The sequence below is a fragment of the Callorhinus ursinus genome, unplaced genomic scaffold (assembly GCF_003265705.2).
Source record: "Callorhinus ursinus isolate GAN/ISIS: 27379988/994484 unplaced genomic scaffold, GSC_fseal_2.0 scaffold4, whole genome shotgun sequence".
Lineage (NCBI taxonomy): Eukaryota > Metazoa > Chordata > Mammalia > Carnivora > Otariidae > Callorhinus > Callorhinus ursinus.
In genome coordinates this window covers 52,520,156-52,540,481 of record NW_027397066.1, presented here as the reverse complement: position 1 = coordinate 52,540,481, position 20,326 = coordinate 52,520,156, and the positions used below count along the sequence as shown (strand labels likewise).

General features: G+C 36.0%; 1 protein-coding gene across 9 annotated transcripts in view; it reads left to right on the top strand.

Moving 5' to 3' along the window:
• EPHA5 (EPH receptor A5) overlaps positions 1-20,326 on the top strand; it is a 347,875-nt gene that overhangs the window by 20,694 nt on the left and 306,855 nt on the right. For all 9 annotated transcript variants that reach the window (XM_073891747.1, XM_073891746.1, XM_025887325.2 and 6 more), the window contains one exon: positions 14,348-14,412. In XM_073891747.1, the coding sequence (XP_073747848.1) occupies positions 14,348-14,412 (65 nt within the window). The remainder of the gene's footprint in view (positions 1-14,347; positions 14,413-20,326) is intronic.

Sequence of the window (20,326 nt, the reverse complement as noted above, 5' to 3'; positions counted from 1 at the left end):
TACCCACTATGCTAGAGATTACATTCCTGTGAATGTACTTAGTATTATGATTTACTCTTTATTGATGCAAATAATTTTTCAAGGAAGGAATCATGTTTTATTTCAAAAATCCCATGTTTATAAGAAAATCAATTAAAATAAGAATAATACAAATATAGGCAGTGCATATGGAAACATTGAAAACTTCTATCAAGAACATCTCACTACCATGAATGTAAAAGCAAATGGATAGAAATATTTATGTACAAGATTTCTGTTATATAGTTATCATTTCCTGGTGGAAAATCTCTCAGTTTATATCATGAACATTTTTTTTTTTTCTTCCCTGACTGGGATTTCAGAGAAGCTGGTTACAGTGGTATTTGTGTTTGGGGTATTGAGCAATGACATGAATAATAGTCTTAACAATTTTTGAAAATACACAGAACTGATTTCCATTTAATAGATTTTTAATATAAATCATTGTTGAAAGCCAAGGACATAATATTAGTAGTGGTTTTCAAACTCTCTCTCTCTTTTTAAAGAAGCAGAAAGTCATTCAAAAGAGATCACTGTGGAAGCTCAGTATATGAAACAGATAACAGAGTTGTTGGGTTTCCTGGCTGTGTTTTTACTTCTCCCTCCCTTCATCTGTTTGTGCCTCTGAGATATCTCTTTAGAACCACAGAGGCATCATGAATTGAGTGTGAAAACTGCTATGTTAAAATATAAAAGGAATGTTGCATAGAAGATCAGTATACTGTGATCCTGACTTGTAGCTTTCTGACAATCTAGGTAAAAAACAAATTATAACATGTGGTAATGTTTACTTTGAAGATTTATTTATATTTTAGAGAGAGAGAGAAAGAAAGAGAGAGAGAGAGAGCACAATCAGGGGGAGAAACACAGGGAGAGGGAGAGAATCCTCAAGCAGACTTCCCGCTGAGTATGGAGCTGGCTAGAGATCTCAATTCCAGGACCCTGAGATCATAACCTGAGCTGAAATCGAGAGTCTGTTGTTTTACCAGCTAGGTGAAACAGGCACCCCATTTGGTAAAGTTTATTTTGAAAAAAGAGTTCAAATCTGGTGTCCTAACCTAGAAGTGCTCATTGCAACCACCCTCAAAACACAATTAAATATACCATGTCTGGACCCTCCTAGGCCCACTAAATGAAAATTCATTAAGGTAAATTCTGTGGAAATCTTTAAGTTTAGAACCTAGGAAGCTGTAGAACATCCGTAGATAATTTTGACTTTTGTCCCTGTTAAGGAACCCTTAGAACAGAGCTACACAAAGTAAGATCTGTGGCCTAGGACTGGTGGGAGCCGGCTGGTATCAATACAAAGATGAAGAGTTAGCTTTTCCAGACTCTTACGGCGATCTGATATTACCACAACAATCCAACTGTGCTATTGGTGGATTTGCCACATTGAAAAGAGCATAATCCCGTTCTAATGTTGTCTGACTTGAACTGAGTGTAAGAACCACTTGGGTAGTGGGGATTTTCTAAGATGCAGTTTCCACCTACTATCCTAATTTTGTAGGTTTTAGAAGGAGCCAATGGATTTACATTTCTAAAGAGCACTGTAGGTGATCGTAATGCTGATGATAGACACATCACACTTTTAAAAAACAATGAGTATATCTCTACATACAGATGTCACATATAAATGACTAACACTCAGAAAATGCTATATAAATGTATTTTTATTATTAATCTCAAAAAGGAGAGTATAAAAATGTGTTAAGAGTAAAGGTGATGTATACTCTAAATCAGATAATACTATACACAATAAGGAAATATAAGATAGAGATATGTTAGAAAGTTGTAAAAACAAATACCAAAATGCAAAAGAAAAAAAATATTCTAAGTATGGTTTGCTATATAGTCAGCAATAGAGCCATTGATACCAGGACTGATCCTCAAGGTATATGGTTAAAAAAAACTCTTTGTTGGGGTGCCTGGGTGGCTCAGATGGTTAAGCATCTGCCTTCGGCTCAGGTCATGATCTCAGGGTCCTGGGATCGAGCCCCATGTTGAGCTCCCTGCTCAGTGGGGAGTCTGCTTCTCCTTCTCCCTCTACTGCTCCTCCTGCTTGTACTCTCTTGCTCTCTCTGTCGAATAAATAAATAAAATTAAAAAAAAAAACTTTGCATTTTTTAAAATATTACATTCATTTTGAATGTGTTTATATATATTCATAAATACCAAATTCAGATAATTATACCCTAAAAGAGTCTGATTCAGGGGACATAGAAGGATTATTTCACAGGTAAAATGTTTTTAAGTGTGTACTCTCAGGACCAAGCAATGGGAAAGTTGAACAATCAGCAAGATACTACCTGTTTTCTTTACTAATATAACCCCAGGGCCTAGAACAATTCTTGGTACTTAAATAGATGTTAAATAAATATTTGTTGAATGAGTGAACCCTCATTCATTGATGGTGCCATATTCCATAGAACTGGAATAGAAGTTAAAGCACTGAGCTAGACTTTTTCCTCAGTTGTTTATGCATTATCTGTATTATATAGGATTGGACTAGGTTGCAGAGAATACAGAAAGTGTTCACCAGATGTAGAGGGATTGTCTTTTAAATGTTTGGGAAAGAAGTTTCAGGTAGAAGTTTGGTGATTTGGGTTCAGTGACTTCATGATGTCAAGATTGGAATCATTGTGGGTTTTTTTGGCCTTACTCTCTAGCTTATTGTCTCATGGTTGCAAGAAGGCTGATGCATCTCCAAGCATCACATCCAGTTCAGAACAAGAAGAGAAAGAGATGAGCCAAGAATCATTCCAGCAGCACTATTCCTATAGTTAGGACAACAGAACTTTCCCAGAAACTGGAAGGCGGATTTCTATTTATATCTTATTAGCCAGATCTATGTAACAAGGCTGCCAGATCCAATGAAGGCTAAGATCATAGAAACATGATTATAATTATTGGTTAAGACAGTTATGACCTACGTATGGTGCTAGACACATTGCTACTTGAAACACAGTAAGAATCTGATACCAAGGAAGGAGAAAGAAAATGTAAATATTTAATAGGCATAAAAAGCATCTTTGACAATGCCACAGAAAATTTAAAATACTTTTACTTTATTTCTTTTTTTTTTCACTTTTCCTTTCTACACTTTGTAAAAGGAGAAATAGCTAAGTACTGAGGCTATATTTTGACCAAAAATAGACTTTAGGCACCAGGTTAACTAGGCAAAAATGACTGCTACTAGATCATCAATCTTATACCCTACTAAGGTATATAATTAATTGTATTTAATAAACTGACTTAAAAATTACTTTCCTGTCATCATGAATGCTTCTAGCTATTTTGAGATGGGTGGCTATGGCTGAGTACTAAAATGTTTATATTCAGCCACCTAAAATTATTGGCCACAGTATTTGTTCATACTTCTGTCTTTATTGCTGTACATTTTGACTAGATTTTCATGATAAATCATTACCCGAAGTTTTTTTTTGTAATATATATATATATATTTTTCTATTTTAGATAATAAAGGATAATTATGTAGAGTTTACATCAGCATTAAATTTTATTTAAGCTGTAAGACTGACATAAGCATAATGACTGAAGTTGACAGCAAAAATTTGGGTCACTTTTCATTTTACAAAAAGGGCTACTGGGCTACTCAGTTTTTTTACTCAATTTTTTGGAAATGCCATCATCTTAAAATGTATACTGTGAATTTGTGCAAGTTTCTGTTTTAGTTCATGTTCAGATACAATCATCATTTATCCTACCCTGAAGGCTTGAAAGCTAATGATTATATAGATTGTTTTGCAGTTTATGGTATTTCAGTCAAGCATTAGGGATAATTAGGGACTGGGGTAAGTATGCATTCAAAACAAAGAATCAGCTTTGCATATATTTTCTGTTCTCTTTTTATGTGCTTTTTAACATCTAAGGACAAAGTATATTTGAACAAATACATGCCCTGTTTTCCCCCCAATTAACATGTGTAAAGCATAATGAATAATAAAATTAAAAATTAAGAAAAGAGGTTTCATAATTATTTTGTTGCTTACACTTTCACTTTCAGGGATCTTGTAACTTTGTTCAATCTTTGGAAATTTGATACTAAACTTGTAACTTACTTGAAACTTGTTGGAAATTTGATACTAAACTCTGATTTGCCCAGGAAAAACTAATGTCTTTTCTGTTTAGGTTAGTATATCTGAAGACTCCCATCTTATATATAGTACTATTAGAATTTTATGGTAGATGCTGGCTTTTCTGTAACATACTATTCACAATTCATTGATTTAATCAAATTTATTGAGATATAGGAGTTAAAAGTTTCAAAGGAGTAAACCTTTGGATTCAGCAAATCCAACATTGGGCAAGTGTGATATAGAAGCAAAAGAAAGAGCTTTGGAGTTAGATAAGACTTGGATTTATATTCCACCTATGTGCTTATTAACTCTGGGACCTTGGACCACTGCCCTATTTAACTTTTCTCAACTTCAATTTCCTTATTTGAAAAATGGGGGAAAAACATACCAAAGGATCATTGTTAAGACTAAGTGATATAACATATATTAAGCACAGACACATATAAGTTTATTAGTTTCAATCACTGATATTACAGATATAAATATTGAGTCCCTCAAAGTAAAATCATTTCTATAAGTTCTTTTTTTTTAAAAGATTTTATTTATTCATTTGAGAGAGAGAGAATGAGAGATAGAGAGCACAAGAGGGAAGAGGGTCAGAGGGAGAAGCAGACTCCCCGCCGAGCAGGGAGCCCGATGCGGGACTCGATCCTGGGACTCCAGGATCATGACCTGAGCCGAAGGCAGTCGCTTAACCAGCTGAGCCACCCAGGCACCCATCTATAAGTTCTTACATAGTAGCACACCAGAACCATAGAATTAATGAATATTCTGTCCCGTGAACCATTCAGAAAGTGAATTGTGAATAAGAACATTTATTTCAAGTGTTGAAGATTTACACTATTTTGTAAGGAATAACTTCTTATATATACTGTGTGTGTGGTGTGGAACTGAGCAGCTATTACATGAGTGTATTCTGTGATGTGATGATTTTCAAGCCTCTTATGTCATCTAATGTTGACTTTTCTCTTTAGAAAAAAAAAATGTGAAATTTGACAAGTTTGGTTACCACACCTGACAAAGTAGCTGCTGAAAACCGTATGGTTTTGGTCTTTTCATGCCATGTGTCCTGTGAATGGAGCCGACTGTCCATTAGTCATCATTTAGCTGTCAGTGGATTTCAGTGTTACCTCTGCCTAAAAACTTTGTATGGAATAACCAGTGGATACTAATTCTGAAATCCTCTTTGCCATCTCCCCAAGTTTACAATTTTAGAGTATATTAACAATTCAGATACCTTTAGTATATATTTCTGATTAAGTTTTGCTTCTTTCAGAGTTTTATGCTTCATAGTATGAAATTCTGCTGCTTGGTTTTCAAAGAGCAGCTGCTAAAACTCTTTATGATGATGAAAAATATTTTGAAACAAAATGAACAAAAAGAAATAAAAATAACAAAATGAACAGAGATGAAAGTATTTTGAAACAAAGGCAACAGTTGTTCTACATAGTTAACAACGAAGCATAATATATTAAGATTGAGAGGGACAACAAAAGTCATTTATTTTTTAGAGAGGGGGAGGCAGGGGCAGAGAGAATCCCAAGCAAGCTCCACCCATAGCGGGGAGCCCGGCATGGGGCTCCGTACCTTGACCCTGAGATCATGACCTGAGCTGAAATCAAAATTTGGACTCTTAACTAACTGAGCCACCCAGGCACCCCAACAAAGGTCATTTTAGATATCATTTCAAAGGTAAATAATCTGAGTTTAAGTAACTCATTTGGGAATGTTATTGAAATTCTGTTAATAATAGAATATTAGAAGTCTCAAGGCATGATGGTAGGAGAGCAGACTCTGGAATAAAAGAGACTGGAGTTTGCCTTCAAATTCTGCCACTTAGCAGTTGTGTCAGTAAGGATGTCTTCCTCTGCAAATAACAGCAAATCACTTTCTCAGTGGATTAAGCAATAAAATTGATTTTTTTTTCTGATGTAACAGAAAGTCCTAAGAGAAGCAAGTTTCAAATTTAGATGGATTAGCTACTCTATGATATAATTTGGAACCAGATACTTCCCATCCCTTCACTCTGCCCACCTTAATCTGTAAGTTTTGCTCTCTGCTGATTCTCCTTATTTTCTCTAGATGGCTGCACCAGTTCCAGGAAATACAACCATACCCAGCAACTTTCAAAGCAGCCAGGAAATTCCTTTTCTCATATTTCCTTCTCAAAAACTCACTTACCTTCAGATCACCTTCACAGCTCATTGGACAGAACTGAATCAACAGTGAGACCACATAATGGAACTGAAAATAAGTTCAGTATTGCCAAATTGTGGACAAGGAAGGAGGGAAAAGCCTGAATGAAACTGGAGAGGAAGATGGAGACCAATCCTGGAAAGACTTACATTAAAAAATGAAACACAGTGTGCCTGGGTGGCTCAGTTGGTTAAGCGACTGCCTTTGGCTCAGGTCATGATCCTGGAGTCCCGGGATCGAGTCCCGCATTGGGCTCCCTGCTCAGCGGGGAGTCTGCTTCTCCCTCTGACCCTTCCCCCTCTCATGCTTTCTCTATCTCATTCTCTTTTTCAAATAAATAAATAAAATCTTTAAAAAAATGAAACATAGCTATAAGGTTTGAAGTAGGGGAGTGACATGATCATATTGGTTGCTTAGAAAGATCTTTCTGAATGCAGTTTTTTGAAGAAATTGTCAGGGATCATGCGTTTTCTACCGAGAAACCAGTTAAGACATTTTTCAAATGAAAAATTATCGTGAGAATTTGGCTATAGAATGAAATACAACAACCAGTTCAGAGAGTTAGATATAGGATATAGTTAGAATGGTTAGGATTTGGTCACTGATTCAGTGTGCAGGTAAAGGGGAAGGAAGACAAAGATGACTCACTGATTTCTGGACAGAACAAGTAGTTCAGTGGTATTACATTCACTGAGATAAGAAACATAGGAGGAGATGTTTGTTTTTTCTTGTGCAGGGAAGATACTTTGTTCATTCGGGGGATGACTGCATATCATGAATGTGTTAAAAACCAGTAGCCAGTTTTATAAATTGATTGGAATTTCAGGAGAGAGAAATAGATAAAATATATGGATTTGTAGGGGTCATTAACATCTACATTATAACTCAATGTAGATGTTAATCAGAATCAGAAATTCATCAGCCCCTCTACAGGGGTCCTTATGTAAGGATATATGCTGATATTTTAAAACAAAGCGACCAACAAAAAACTTACTAACCATTTTCCATCCTAAATAGTCTAATTCAGGATCTATGGACTGGTTCCAAGACATTTGTTCTTTCAAAAAGCTGCTTCTTCTTTTATTTTTGTTCCTATTCCTTACCAGTCTTAGTCAAGAACTATTGGTGTAGAGTGAGAAGTGAAACCGGTCTACAAAAAGAGGGTATTAATCAAAGTCAAGGTTTGAAGGTTGGTATAGGAAGAGTAGCTTATAATGGAAATAATAGCCAAAGAAGTAGAAGAAAATCACAGAAATATGTTGTCATTGAAGATAAAAGGTGAGAGAGTTTGTTCATGGGAGACACGGCCAAATACTGCCAAATTAGGAACTCAGAGCCATGTGATTATCACAAATCAACTTGGTAACAGAAGTTTTGGTAAAATAGTGGGTTTGAATCCAAATTGCAGTGGGTTAGGTAAAGAATGAAGAGGATATAGAGAAATAGAATGGAATGCTCATTTAATATTTTGAATTTAGAAGAGGACATTAGCTAGAAGAGAATATGAGGTTTATTTTTAATATTTTAACTAAGATTTTACAAAATATTTTGTGGTTAATTTATGAAAGAACTGATTTCCCAAAGAGTAGATTTATTAGGTAATATTGATGGTCCATTTGAGGCCACTGTTAATTTATAATATATTATATATTTATATAATTATGATTTTTTTTTCTCAAGCAGGGTTCAGCAGCCATAGTTCATGTACAAAGTAAATTCATTCATAATCAGGGTTTAGATAATAACTTTTGGATGTCCAGAGAGATAGATGGCTGTAATCAAAGTATCTTATATCCAGGCTTTAAATAAGGGACTTGGTTGTGCAAAGCCATAGGAAGGGCTTGTGGTTTGTCATAAAGAATTTCAGTATTGTTTCATGTTTTCTTCTTTCCTTGATTTCCCTGCTGGGCTCTGAATGAGACTGGAAATTATCAGTGTTCTTTTATTTATTTATTTATTTATTTATTTATTTATTTGAGAGAGAGAGAGAGAGAGAGAGAGAGCAAGCATGAACAGGCAGACGGTGGTGGAGGACCGGAGGGAGAAGCAGGCTCCCTACTGAGCAGAGACCCCCCCCAATGCGGAGCTTGATCCCAGGACCCTGAGATCATGATCAGAGTAGAAGGCAGACGCTTAATCGACTGAACCACCCAGGTACCCCATCAGTGTTCTTATTGCGCCTATAGGTCTGTTAGGAAGATTAAATGAAAGAATGTATGTATAAGTTACCTAATAGAACATCTGACACATAGTACACACTGAATAAATTCCTTTTCCCATATTCTTTCTTTTTTTTCCTGAAATTACGCACATGGGTTGCTCAGAATTGGAAAAAAAAAATGCTCACGTTCATTGTCTACAGAAATACTTTTGGTTATGTATTTTTGCCTTCAAGTAAAGGGGTGACAGAAATCTACATTACACTCCTAAACTTTTAACATGATTTTTACCAAATTTACAAATTTAGTTTTCCAATGAGAAACACATGTACTCTTTCCCTGCACTCATATTGTCAACTGTTCTTTGTTCCCTGCAGCAGTTGTCAAATTATAAAATTTAGCCTGGAAGCAAGAAATCACATCTGTGCTGATTGGGACCATGGAGAGAGGCTGGACAGCTGTACATCTGGGGTTTGTTCCCACAGATCAGTAAAATATGTGCTATAATTGAATCCAGTAGCTTTTCTGATACTGTTAAATGGAAATCAATAAGCAAGCCTATATCAAAATCCTACTGTATGTAATGGGACTTTGATTCACTGCCTTTAAAGAAAAACAATGCCATCTTATCTGCTACTAATCTGAAGTATTCTCTCTTCATACTGTGGTGAAGTTCCAACTACCATTACAATTGTGTTTGTTTTTTTATGTAAAGCTCATGGGAAAAACAGAAATGAAGTAAGAGTACGAATATGCCACTGTCACTCTATTTTACCTTCATGTTATCAAGGATCACACATTCTTTCACAGCCTTGTCCAACTAATGGTTGTGGGACTGAGTGTCCTTGAGCTGTCATTTAACTTTTTAAAGTTTCAAAACACCTTCATCCCAATGTATCATTTTCCTGGAGAATCAAACAAATTTGTTTCTGCTTTTTATGACTAATATCAGCAAGATGTTAAGGAGGAAGATATGGAGTCAAAATGATACATGGAAAGTTATGAATATTTGAAAGTTATAATCATTGGAGAGCATATTTGAATTATTAACTGAAATTAATCTTTAATTGTTAGAATGTGTGAAGTTGAGAACTTAACAATCTTCTTATGCATATTACATTTTACTCATTCTATCCTTTCCTTTTCCCGCCCTTGAATCCCAACCAAAAGAATGAGTTAGCAACTGTCTGACTTTTCTGAAAGTAAATTCTTTAAAAGCCTTTCTCTGTTCAAGAAAACATTAAAATTATTAGTGTGTAGTAATAAAATTAAAGTATACTTCAGATTAGTTTGAATTAGTTTCAATTATAATCTGTTATTTGGTTGGATAGATGGTTAACTTTTTACTTATTAAAAAGTTCTTGTATTAGTAAATCTTTTTTTTTCCTATATTAACATTAGGAATTTGTAATAGACTATATACTCATTGACCCCTGAAGAGTTATTTCTCCTGGAGAATCAGTCTTCTTAATTACTGATGAGAATACCAACCAATATGCCCATCTTCATTGTAATTATAAAATGGTTGAGGGAAATGACCTTGAAGACTGTCTTTCAGCTTAATAGTGTGACTTTATTTTAAAATACAAATAAGAGAATAAAACATTTTCCATAAAATTTCTGATATCTAATTAATGTCTTCCAAAGTAACTATGATATCAAACATTCCCTCTAATTATATTCATTAGTGGCTTCTCCCAGACAAGTTTTAATTAAGTTGTACAATGAAGATCAATACTTATTGTGTATTCATTGCAGTTTACAACAAGCATATATACTGTTCAGAACAATTTAATTATTGTAATTGTTGCATAGAAGATACTTAGTGACTGTGCTCCATTACTGCCAATCTCCCCTTTTAATAAATTCGGTAATGAAATTGGGTAATGAACTTCTGAAAATTCCCATTTATATATACCTTATGTCTAAACTTCTGGTTTTTATGTTACTAGCTTAAGTAGTGGAGGAAATGGAGGCATTAATAATAGTATCAGTGTTGTAGTGTTTTTTCATGCCTGCCATCCTGAATGTTGAGAAATTATTAGAGCATAAATAAGAACACTTATAATAACAGTTGTATTAGTTATATGAAAAATAATTTAAGGGTGTTGGGTAATAAGATTAATCTATTTCCCCCTAAATACAATTTCAATTTTTATTACTCTTATTTCCTTAAATAGTAGTATTTTAATTTATAAGGAATGCCTCCAAATATGCTAACTTCTATTAAGGAAAATCATGCTACTGCTGTGCTGCACAAAGAACGTGAAAGTAAAGATTTTCTGGTAGCATCATAGGTGTATACCAGGGTTTCTTAAGTTTGGCATTAATGAAATTTAAGCCAGATAATTCTTTACTGGGGGTGGGGGAAGTTTTGCTGTGCATTGAGAAATGTTTAGCTGAATACCTGGTTTCTTCCCGTGAGAAGCCAGTAACCAATACTCCTCCCACCCTCCACTTTTTACAATCAGAAATGTCTCCAGACGTTATCAGATGCCCGTGTTGAGAACCACTGGTGTATGTTGATTCAGGCACACCCTCTTGATCTGCCCACTGACCAAATGATTCATTAATAAGACAAACAGCTATTCAGCTCTTCTGAGTGCAGGCTAGGTTCATAGGCATGAGTCAAACATGGTATTCTTTTAAGGGGACAATACAATTCTGTGTCTTCAGTGTTTTGGAAATAATAATTGGGTGCTAATATAATATTCAGTAATAAAGAGGAATAGAGATGGCTTCCTAGAGGTAACAGTTCCTGAAATGTGGACAAATGAAGTTTTGTTGGACAAATGAAGTTAGCAATTCAAAAGGGGGTGGAAGGATATTTGAGACAGCTAAAGCAGCATGTGCAAAACTTGGAGGTTTAAGAAAGCTAACACTCTCTGTATCCCTGTATCTATACATTTGTATCTCTCTCTATATATTTATTTCTATCTCTATGTAAATACCTCTATCTACCTATCTCACTATAATTTTAATTATTTTTCCTGAGGCATCAAATTCCAATTTCCTCTGAATTATATGAACAAAATTATAATAGAGTAATCTGCAAGTAATTGCCTAAAACATCTAATTTTACTCTTTTTTTCAATTTCTAATTTAGTAATCATATGTATAAGTATCTTCTTTGCATTGTGAATTTTATGAAAACATCTGTTTCCAAAACAAAAACAATTTTAGACAGCAGTGGGAAGTGACATACGTGTGTATCTTATAAACCTCCTAATCTATTTCTTTGAAGAAAAACTTTTGACAAGATCATCATAAGAAAGATAATGTACATTTTGTTGTGGGTATTTTCATGTGTTTAGAAACGTATGCCGGGGCGCCTGGGTGGCTCAGTCGTTAAGTGTCTGCCTTAGGCTCGGGTCATGATCCCAGGGTCCTGGGATCGAGCCCTGCATCGGGCTCCCTTCACTGCGGACAGCCTGCTTCTCCCTCTCCCACTCCCCCTGCTTGTGTTCCCTCTGTCACTGTGTCTCTCTCTGTCAAATAAATAAATATAGTCTTTAGAAATGTATGCCAATGTTGAAAATTCTCAAAATGTATTAACAGCCAAGCTAGTATTTTGAATTCATTCATTTAATTTCACATACACATATATATTTTAAGCAAAAAAGAGTTAAGAATAGTAATTTAGATTAAAGTTAATTCAAGTGAGGGTAACTAAATTTTAGAAAGACATCTGGAATTCTGTTGGTAATAATAAATATTTGAAGATCCACATGTTACTAAGAGGTCTACAAGGAATGTTGTGTTTCTCATGGCAGGCTAGTTATGAATTCCTAGAATTCCTATTCACATCAGTTTGCCAATATAGGATTAAGTTCAATTTGACTGCCATCATAGTAGAAGGCCTTTAGCTTGCTGATTTGCTCTACTTTATTAGGTCTTCACAGATATGCTGCTACTCAATATCAAAGGTGAATCAAATGAATCAAAAGGATGAATAAACATAAGAATTTAAGTTCTGCACTCCCATGGTATTTAGTCATGTCTAGACATAGCCCTAGTGTCCCAGAAAAAACTAAAATGAGGACAAGGGCATTTAAGTTTAACGTAGCTTTATTCCCATGGAAACTAGAAAAGCCAACAAGAGAGTAAAAAGAGTATGGATCTAACTAAAAAATTAGATTTAGTGGGATGACTGGTGGATTTGCAAGATCAGTGGGTAGTGGAACAGTTTTCATTTGTTTTTGCTGTTTTCAACAATAGTTTTTCAGCTAGGCCAATTTCTTCTAAAAAGGAATAATCCAACAAATTATTTATTTTATTATTCTGTAAAGCCACTCTGATATGTATAGGCTAAAGGTGATACAAACATTCTATAGGCATCGATTTTTAGAGTTAAAGAGCTCAGAACCTAATGAGAGAAGTAAAAAGTATATTGAATACACACACATCATAGAAGACTGCCATATATATATATATATATATATATATATATATATATATATGTGGTATTGAGTATATTTCTGTGTTTTCTAAAACTTTAAAACTTTGGTTTATCTTTATATAACTAGTATTATTATAGACTGTTAACAGTGTATAAGATCTATAAGTGCATATGTTATGTGAGATAAAAATGGATAATAAGGCTTAAATGCACATAATTTCTATAGCATGTAGAAAATTTTTATTTCAATTGTGATCCTAATGTCCTTGTTTGTAATAATTTCATCTTATATTTTCTTATAGGAGTACTGTAACACATTCTCAGTCTATCAGCTATTACTACTTTAGTACTTTAGCTTCACATTTACAGATAGAATCTTTTTTTTCTTTTTTAGAATTGGTAACATTTCAAGGTAGTGTTTCTTGAATGTAGTATAAGGAAGCTTCAGTACCTCTGACTAGGTATAACCCAGTTGTTTCCCTTTCAAACTGTTTCAGCTGTCTGGTGGGCCAGGTAGATCACTTGGGATAGGCATAATAGGCTGGAAAGATGATCATCTATGACCCAGGTCTGAAGCAGTTTGTCTGCTCAGCATCCTGTAAGCTAGTTTAATTTGGGCAGGGGGGAGAACAGTAGATAAACTTGTTGAAGTATAAACACTGTGTGTGTGTATGACTGTGGGTGCATGTGTGTGTACACATCCTTTCATGGCTTCCTTTTGTAATAATGATATTCAGACTTCCATTCTGAGAGTTCCAAATATTTATGTATATCCAGCCATAATTGAGGTCTGCATTTCAAAAATGTAGCTGATAGTTCTATAAGAAGCACATTGTAGACTGTGGTTATTTGTAAGTAGAATATATTTTTGGGAATGCAGTGGACACTTAACTCTAGCAACAACCCTGAGAGCTGCTATAATTTTCTTGGCTTAGTTATGGGTGTGTAGATTTATTTCTTAATTTGACTTGCAGTTTGGATTACAGATTTCAGTTAATATCACAAAAAAATCTTACAAACTTGGGGATAGCTTATTTCTGTTTAATGTAAGTTATTTGTTAATTGCTTCATAATAGCTTTTCAGAAGAAAATACAATATGTGTAGTCACAAATTTATGGCCGCTTAATCCCCAAATTGAGAGCCTTTAAAGGAGTGGCATAGTCCTTACGGTTTTCTGTGGACTTTCATTTCTTTTTCTTTTTACTAATTCTTTTCCTTTATTCTTGTTTGACAAGAAAGAGCACTTAGAGTAATGACTTGTTTATGTATTTTTGCTGTAATTGTTCTCCAAATGTTTATTCAAAATCACTTGTTCTTGTGCATCCAAATAATGTTTTCATTAAATGACAACTCTCATATTCATGATGAATACTTAATTTAACTTCAGTTATATAAGAAATATGTACTTTAATAACACTATGAAAATGGTAATACTTTTTTATACATTTGACTCAGTTTTGTGTTCTTTTTCTTTCAGTGAATTTATTGGATTCACGTACTGTCATGGGGGACTTGGGATGGATTGCTTTTCCAAAAAATGGGGTAAGCCTTTATGATATTTTCCCAATAACTTAAGCTATCTGAGTTGACATCATGTTAAATGTCACACATGAAAATTAACTGAATATATTTTGATTTGTATTATCCTGGTTATAATGAACAGGAAATAAAAGTTAATATGTCAATGACCAGTGTTGATTCAAACACAATTTATTTTGCATTTTATTCACTACATTAGGGAATGAAAATAGTATAAGAAATTCCTTTAAATTTTACTGAGATTAAAAGTTTCTCAGACTATCAAGTCAGTAATCAAAGGTTTTTTTCCAGTTCTTAAATTTTCCTTCAGTGAAAACTTTCAGAAAGGTGTTTCATTGGAAGATTTTTATAATCAGTAATTGTTTTTGCCAGTAATTTATTTTACTGGTGTACATTAGAAATAAAGTATTTTGAGAACGGGGCAAGATGGCGGAGGAGCAGGAGACCTGGATTTCATCTGGTCTCAGGAATTCAGCTGAATAGGGATCAAAACATTCTGAACACCTACGAACTCAACAGGAGATCAAAGGAAAGAATAGCAACAAGTCTCTGGAACAGAAAAATGACCACTTACTGGAGGGTAGGATGTGTGGAGAAGTGAATCTGAGGCGATATTCGGGAGGATAGACGGTGGGGGAGGGGGCCTCCGTCGGCCGCTTCTGGCAAGTGATAGAGCCGCAAATCACAAAATTGGAACTTTTAGAAGTCGGCTCCACTGAGGGATGTCACTCCAGTGGCTAAGCGGGGGGTGGAACCCTCGCGGGACGGTGTGGTCTCAGGACGCTCGGTGGCACAGAAAGACCGGGGGCGGCTGAGTGCAGCAGAGCTCCCAGGTATCGGAGCAGGGAAACCGGCTGCAGAGACGGAGCCAAGGCGCGGGCTCTCAGCTCGGGGTTGCCGTAAACTGTGATCCGCGGGCCAGTCGGGCCACTGCTCCTCCAGCAGGGACCCAACAAGCGGCAGATCCGGGGAGACTCTCCTTCCCCTGGGAGGAGCGGTGTGGGAGTGCACCGCAGGGATCTGCTGGGTTTGGAGACTCCACAAGGGGTAAGGTGCCAGAGATAGAAACACTTGGTCACAGGCCGGGTGAGCACAGAGTGAGGCCGGAGACCGGGGAGACGGGAGTGACTGACTGCTTTTCTCTGGGGGCGCACCGAGGAGCGGGGCCCCGAGTTCTTGGCTCCTCCGGGCGGAGATTGGGAGGCCACCATTTTCACTGTCCTCCTCCAAAGCTGTACTGAAAGCTTGCAGGGAACAAAAGCTCCCGAGAGCAAACCTAAACAGATTGCTTAGCCCAGACCGACAAGGGCGGGGCAATTCCACCTCCGGCAAAGACATTTGGGAACCACAGCACAGGCCGCTCCCCCAGAAGATCAGCAGGAACAGCCAGCCAAGACCAAGTTTACCAATCAAGGAGAACAGGAGAACTCCAGCGCTAGGGGAATACTGCACATAGAATTCATGGCTTTTTTACCATGATTCATTAGTTTTTCAAAGTTAATTTTTTTAACTGTTTTTTTTTTTAATTTTTCTTTTTCCCTTTTTCAAACAACATCTTATCAGTCCCTTTTAAAAAAAATTATTTTTCAATTTTAGAGTCATATTTTATCCCTTCATAGTAGTTACCCTTATTTTTGGCATATATATATATAAGCTGTTCTCTCTTTAAAATTTTGAGATACAGTTTCTTCTAACAGATCAAAATATACTCTAAATCACTAGTGTATTGCTTTGTTCTGGTCTCCTGCCTGAGCACATTCTCTCCCTTTTTTTTTCCTTTTTTTTTAATCTTCTTTCTTTTTTCAAACAACTTCTTATCAATTCCTTTTATAAAATCTTTCATAATTTTCATCTTTACAGTCATCTTCCATCCCTTCATTGTATCAACCCTTATTTTGTACATATATAAGTCTTTCTTCCTTTAAAATTTTAGGGGGCACTTTTTTCTAACAGAGCAAAATATGCCCCAAATCTAGTGTGTGTGGCACTGATCTATGCACTAGCCTGATCATATTTGATCATATTCTGTTTTTTTTTTGTTTTGTTCTGTTTTTCTTTGCTTTTATCTTTTTCTTTCTTTTTCTCTTTCTTTTTTCTTTCTTTCCCTTTCTTTTCCCCTGGTTTCAGGTTTTTACTGATTTGTTTAGAGTATGTTTGCTGGGGACGTTGTTAACCTGTTAGCATTTTGTTCTCTCATTCTATTCTCCTCTGGACCAAATGACAAGACGAAAAAAATCACCTCAGCAAAAAGAACAAGAGGTAGTACCGTCTGCCAGGGACCTACTCAATACAGACTTTAGTATGATGTTGGACCTAGAGTTCAGAATCATGATTTTAAAGATACTAGCTGGGCTTGAAAAAAGCATGGAAGTTATTAGAGAAACCCTTCCTGGAGAAATAAAAGAACTAAAATCTAACAAATCAAAATCAAAAAGGCTATTAATGAGGTGCAATCAAAAATGGGGGCACTAACTGCTAGGATAAATGAGTCAGAAGAGAAAATTAGTGATATAGAAGACCAAATGATGGAAAATAAAGAAGCTGAGAAAAAGAGAGATAAACAGCTGCTGGATCACGAGGGCAGAAGTCAAGAGATAAGCCATACGATAAGATGAAACAACATTAGAATAATTGGGATCCCAAAAGAAGAAGAAGGAGAGAAGGGGCAGAAGGTATATTGGAGCATATTATAGCAGAGAACTTCTCTAATGCGGGGAAGGAAACAGGCATCAAAATCCAGGAGGCACAGAGAACCGCTCTCAAAATCAATAAAAATAGGTCAACACCCCGACATCTAATAGTAAAACTTACAAGTCTCAGAGACAAAGAGAAAATCTTGAAAGCAGCTCAGGAGAAGAGATATGTAAACTACAATGGTAGAAACATTAGATTGGCAATAGACCTATCCACAGACACCTGGCAGGCCAGAAAGGACTGGCATGATATCTTCAGAGCACTAAACGAGAAAAATATGCAGACAAGAATACTATATCCAGCTAGTCTGTCTTTGAAAATAGGAGAGATAAAAAGCTTCCAGGACAAACAAAAACTAAAGAATTTGCAAACACAAAACCAGTCCTACAAGAAATATTGAAAGGGGTCCTCTAAGCAAAGAGAGAGCCTAAAAGCAGCATAGACCAGAAAGGAACACAGACAATATATAGTAACAGTCACCTTACAGGCAATACAATGGCACTAAATTCATATCTTTCCATAGTTACCCTGAATGTAAATGGGCTAAATGCCCCAATCAAAGACACAGGCTATCAGATTCGATTAACAAACAAGACCCATCAATTTGCTGTCTGGAAGAGACTCATTTTAGACCCAAAGACACCCCCAGATTGAAAGTGAGGGGGTGGAAAACCATTCACCATGCTAATGGACACCAAAAGAAAGCTGGGGTGGCTGTCCTTATATCACGCAAATTAGATTTTAAAACAAAGACTGTAATAAGAGATGAGGAAGGACACTATATCCTACTTAAAGGGTCTATCCAACAAGAAGATCTAACAATTGTAAATATCTATGCCCCGAACATGGGAGCAGCCAATTATATAAGGCAATTAATAACAAAAGCAAAGAAACACATTGACAATGATACAATAATAGTGGGGGACTTTAACACCCCCCTGACTGAAATGGACAGATCATCTAAGCAAAAGATCAACAAGGAAATAAAGACTTTAAATGACACACTGGACCAAATGGACTTCATAGACATATTCAGAACATTCCATCCCAAGGCAACGGAATAACATTCTTCTCTAGTGCCCATGGAACATTCTCCGGAGTAGATCACATCCTAGGTCACAAATCAGGTCTCAACCGGTACCAAAAGATGGGGATTATTCCCTGCATATTTTCAGACCACAATGCTTTGAAACTAGAACTCAAATCACAAGAGGAAAGTCGGGAAGAACTCAGATACATGGAGGCTAAAGAGCATCCTACTAAAGAATGAATAGGTCAACCAGGAAATTAAAGAAGAATTTTAAAAATTCATGGCAACCAATGAAAATGAAAACACAACTGTCCAAAAGCTTTGGGATACAGCAAAGGCAGTCCTGAGAGGAAAGTATATAGTAACACAAGCCTTTCTCAAGAAACAAGAAAGGTCTCAAATACATAGCTTAACCCTATACCTAAAGGAGCTAGAGAAAGAACAGCAAAGAAAGCCTAAACTCAGCAGGAGAAGAGAAATAATAAAGATCAGAGCAGAAATCAATGAAATAGAAACCAAAAGAACAGTAGAACAGATCAACAAAACGAAGAGCTGGTTCTTTGAAAGAATTAACCAGATTGATAAACCCCTGGCCAGACTTATCAAAAAGAAAAGAGAAATGACCCAAATCAACAAAATCATGAATGAAAGAGGAGAGATCGCAACCAACATCAAAGAAATACAAACCATTTTAAGAACATATTTTGAGCAACTCTATGCCAGCAAATTAGATAACCTGGAAGAAATGGATGCATTCCTAGAGATGTATCAACCACCAAAATTGAACCAGGAAGAAATAGAAAATCTGAACAGACCTATAGACACTAAGGAAATTGAAGCAGTCATCAAAAATCTCCCAACAAAAAAAAGCCCAGGGCCAGATGGCTCTTCAGGGGAATTCTACCAAACATTAAAGAAGAATTAATACCTACGTCGCCTGGGTGGCTCAGATGGTTAAGCGTCTGCCTTTGGCTCAGGTCATGGTCCCAGGGTCCTGGGATCGAGTCCTGCATCGGGCTCCCTGCTCCTTGGGAGCCTGCTTCTTCCTCTGCCTCTCTCTCTCTCTCTCTCTGTCTCTCATGAATAAATAAATAAATAAAAGTTTAAAAAAAAAGTAAGAATTAATACCTATTCTCCTGAAACTGTTCCAAAAAATAGAAATGGAAGGAAAACTTTCAAACTCATTTTATGAGGCCACCATTACCTTGATCCCAATACCAAAGACCCCATCAAAAAGGAGAATTACAGACCAATAACCTTGATGAACATGGATGCAAAAATTCTCACCAAAATACTAGCCAATAGGATCCAACTGTACATTAAAAGGATTATTCACCATGACCAAGTGGGATTTATCCCTGGGCTGCAAGTTTGGTCCTACATCCACAAATCAATCAACGTGATGCAATACATTAATAAAAGAAAGAACAAGAACCATATGATCCTCTCAATAGATGCAGAAAAAGAATTTGACAAAGTACAGCATCCTTTCTTGATCAAAACTCTTCAGAGTATAGGGATAGAGGGTACATACCTCAATATCATAAAAACCATCTATGAAAAACCTACAGCGAATATCATTCTCAATGGGGAAAAGCTGAGAGCTTTACCCATAAGGTCAGGAAGGCGGCAGGGATGTCCACTATCAACCACTGGTTTTCAACATAGTATTAGAAATCCTAGCCACAGCAATCAGACAACAAAAAGAAATCAAAGGCATCCACATCGGCAAAGAGGAAGTCAAACTCTCACTCTTTTAGATGATATGATATTTTATGTGGAAAACTCAAAAGACTCCACCCCAAAACTGCTAGAACTCATACAGGAATTTAGTAAGGTGGCAGGATATAAAATCAATGCGCAGAAATCAGTGGCATTCCTATACACCAACAAGACAGAAGAGAGACAAATTCAGGAGTCGATCCCATTTACAATTGCACCCAAAAGCGTAAGATACCTAGGAATAAATTTAACCAAAAAGGCAAAGGATCTGTACTCGGAAAATTATAAAATACTCATGAAAGAAATTGAGGAAGACACAAAGAAATGGAAAAACGTTCCATGCTCATGGATTGGAAGAACAAACATTGTGAAGATGTTAATACTACCTAGAGCAATCTACACATTCAATGCAATCCCCATCAAAATACCATCCACTTTTTTCAAAGAAATGGAACAAATAATCCTAAAATT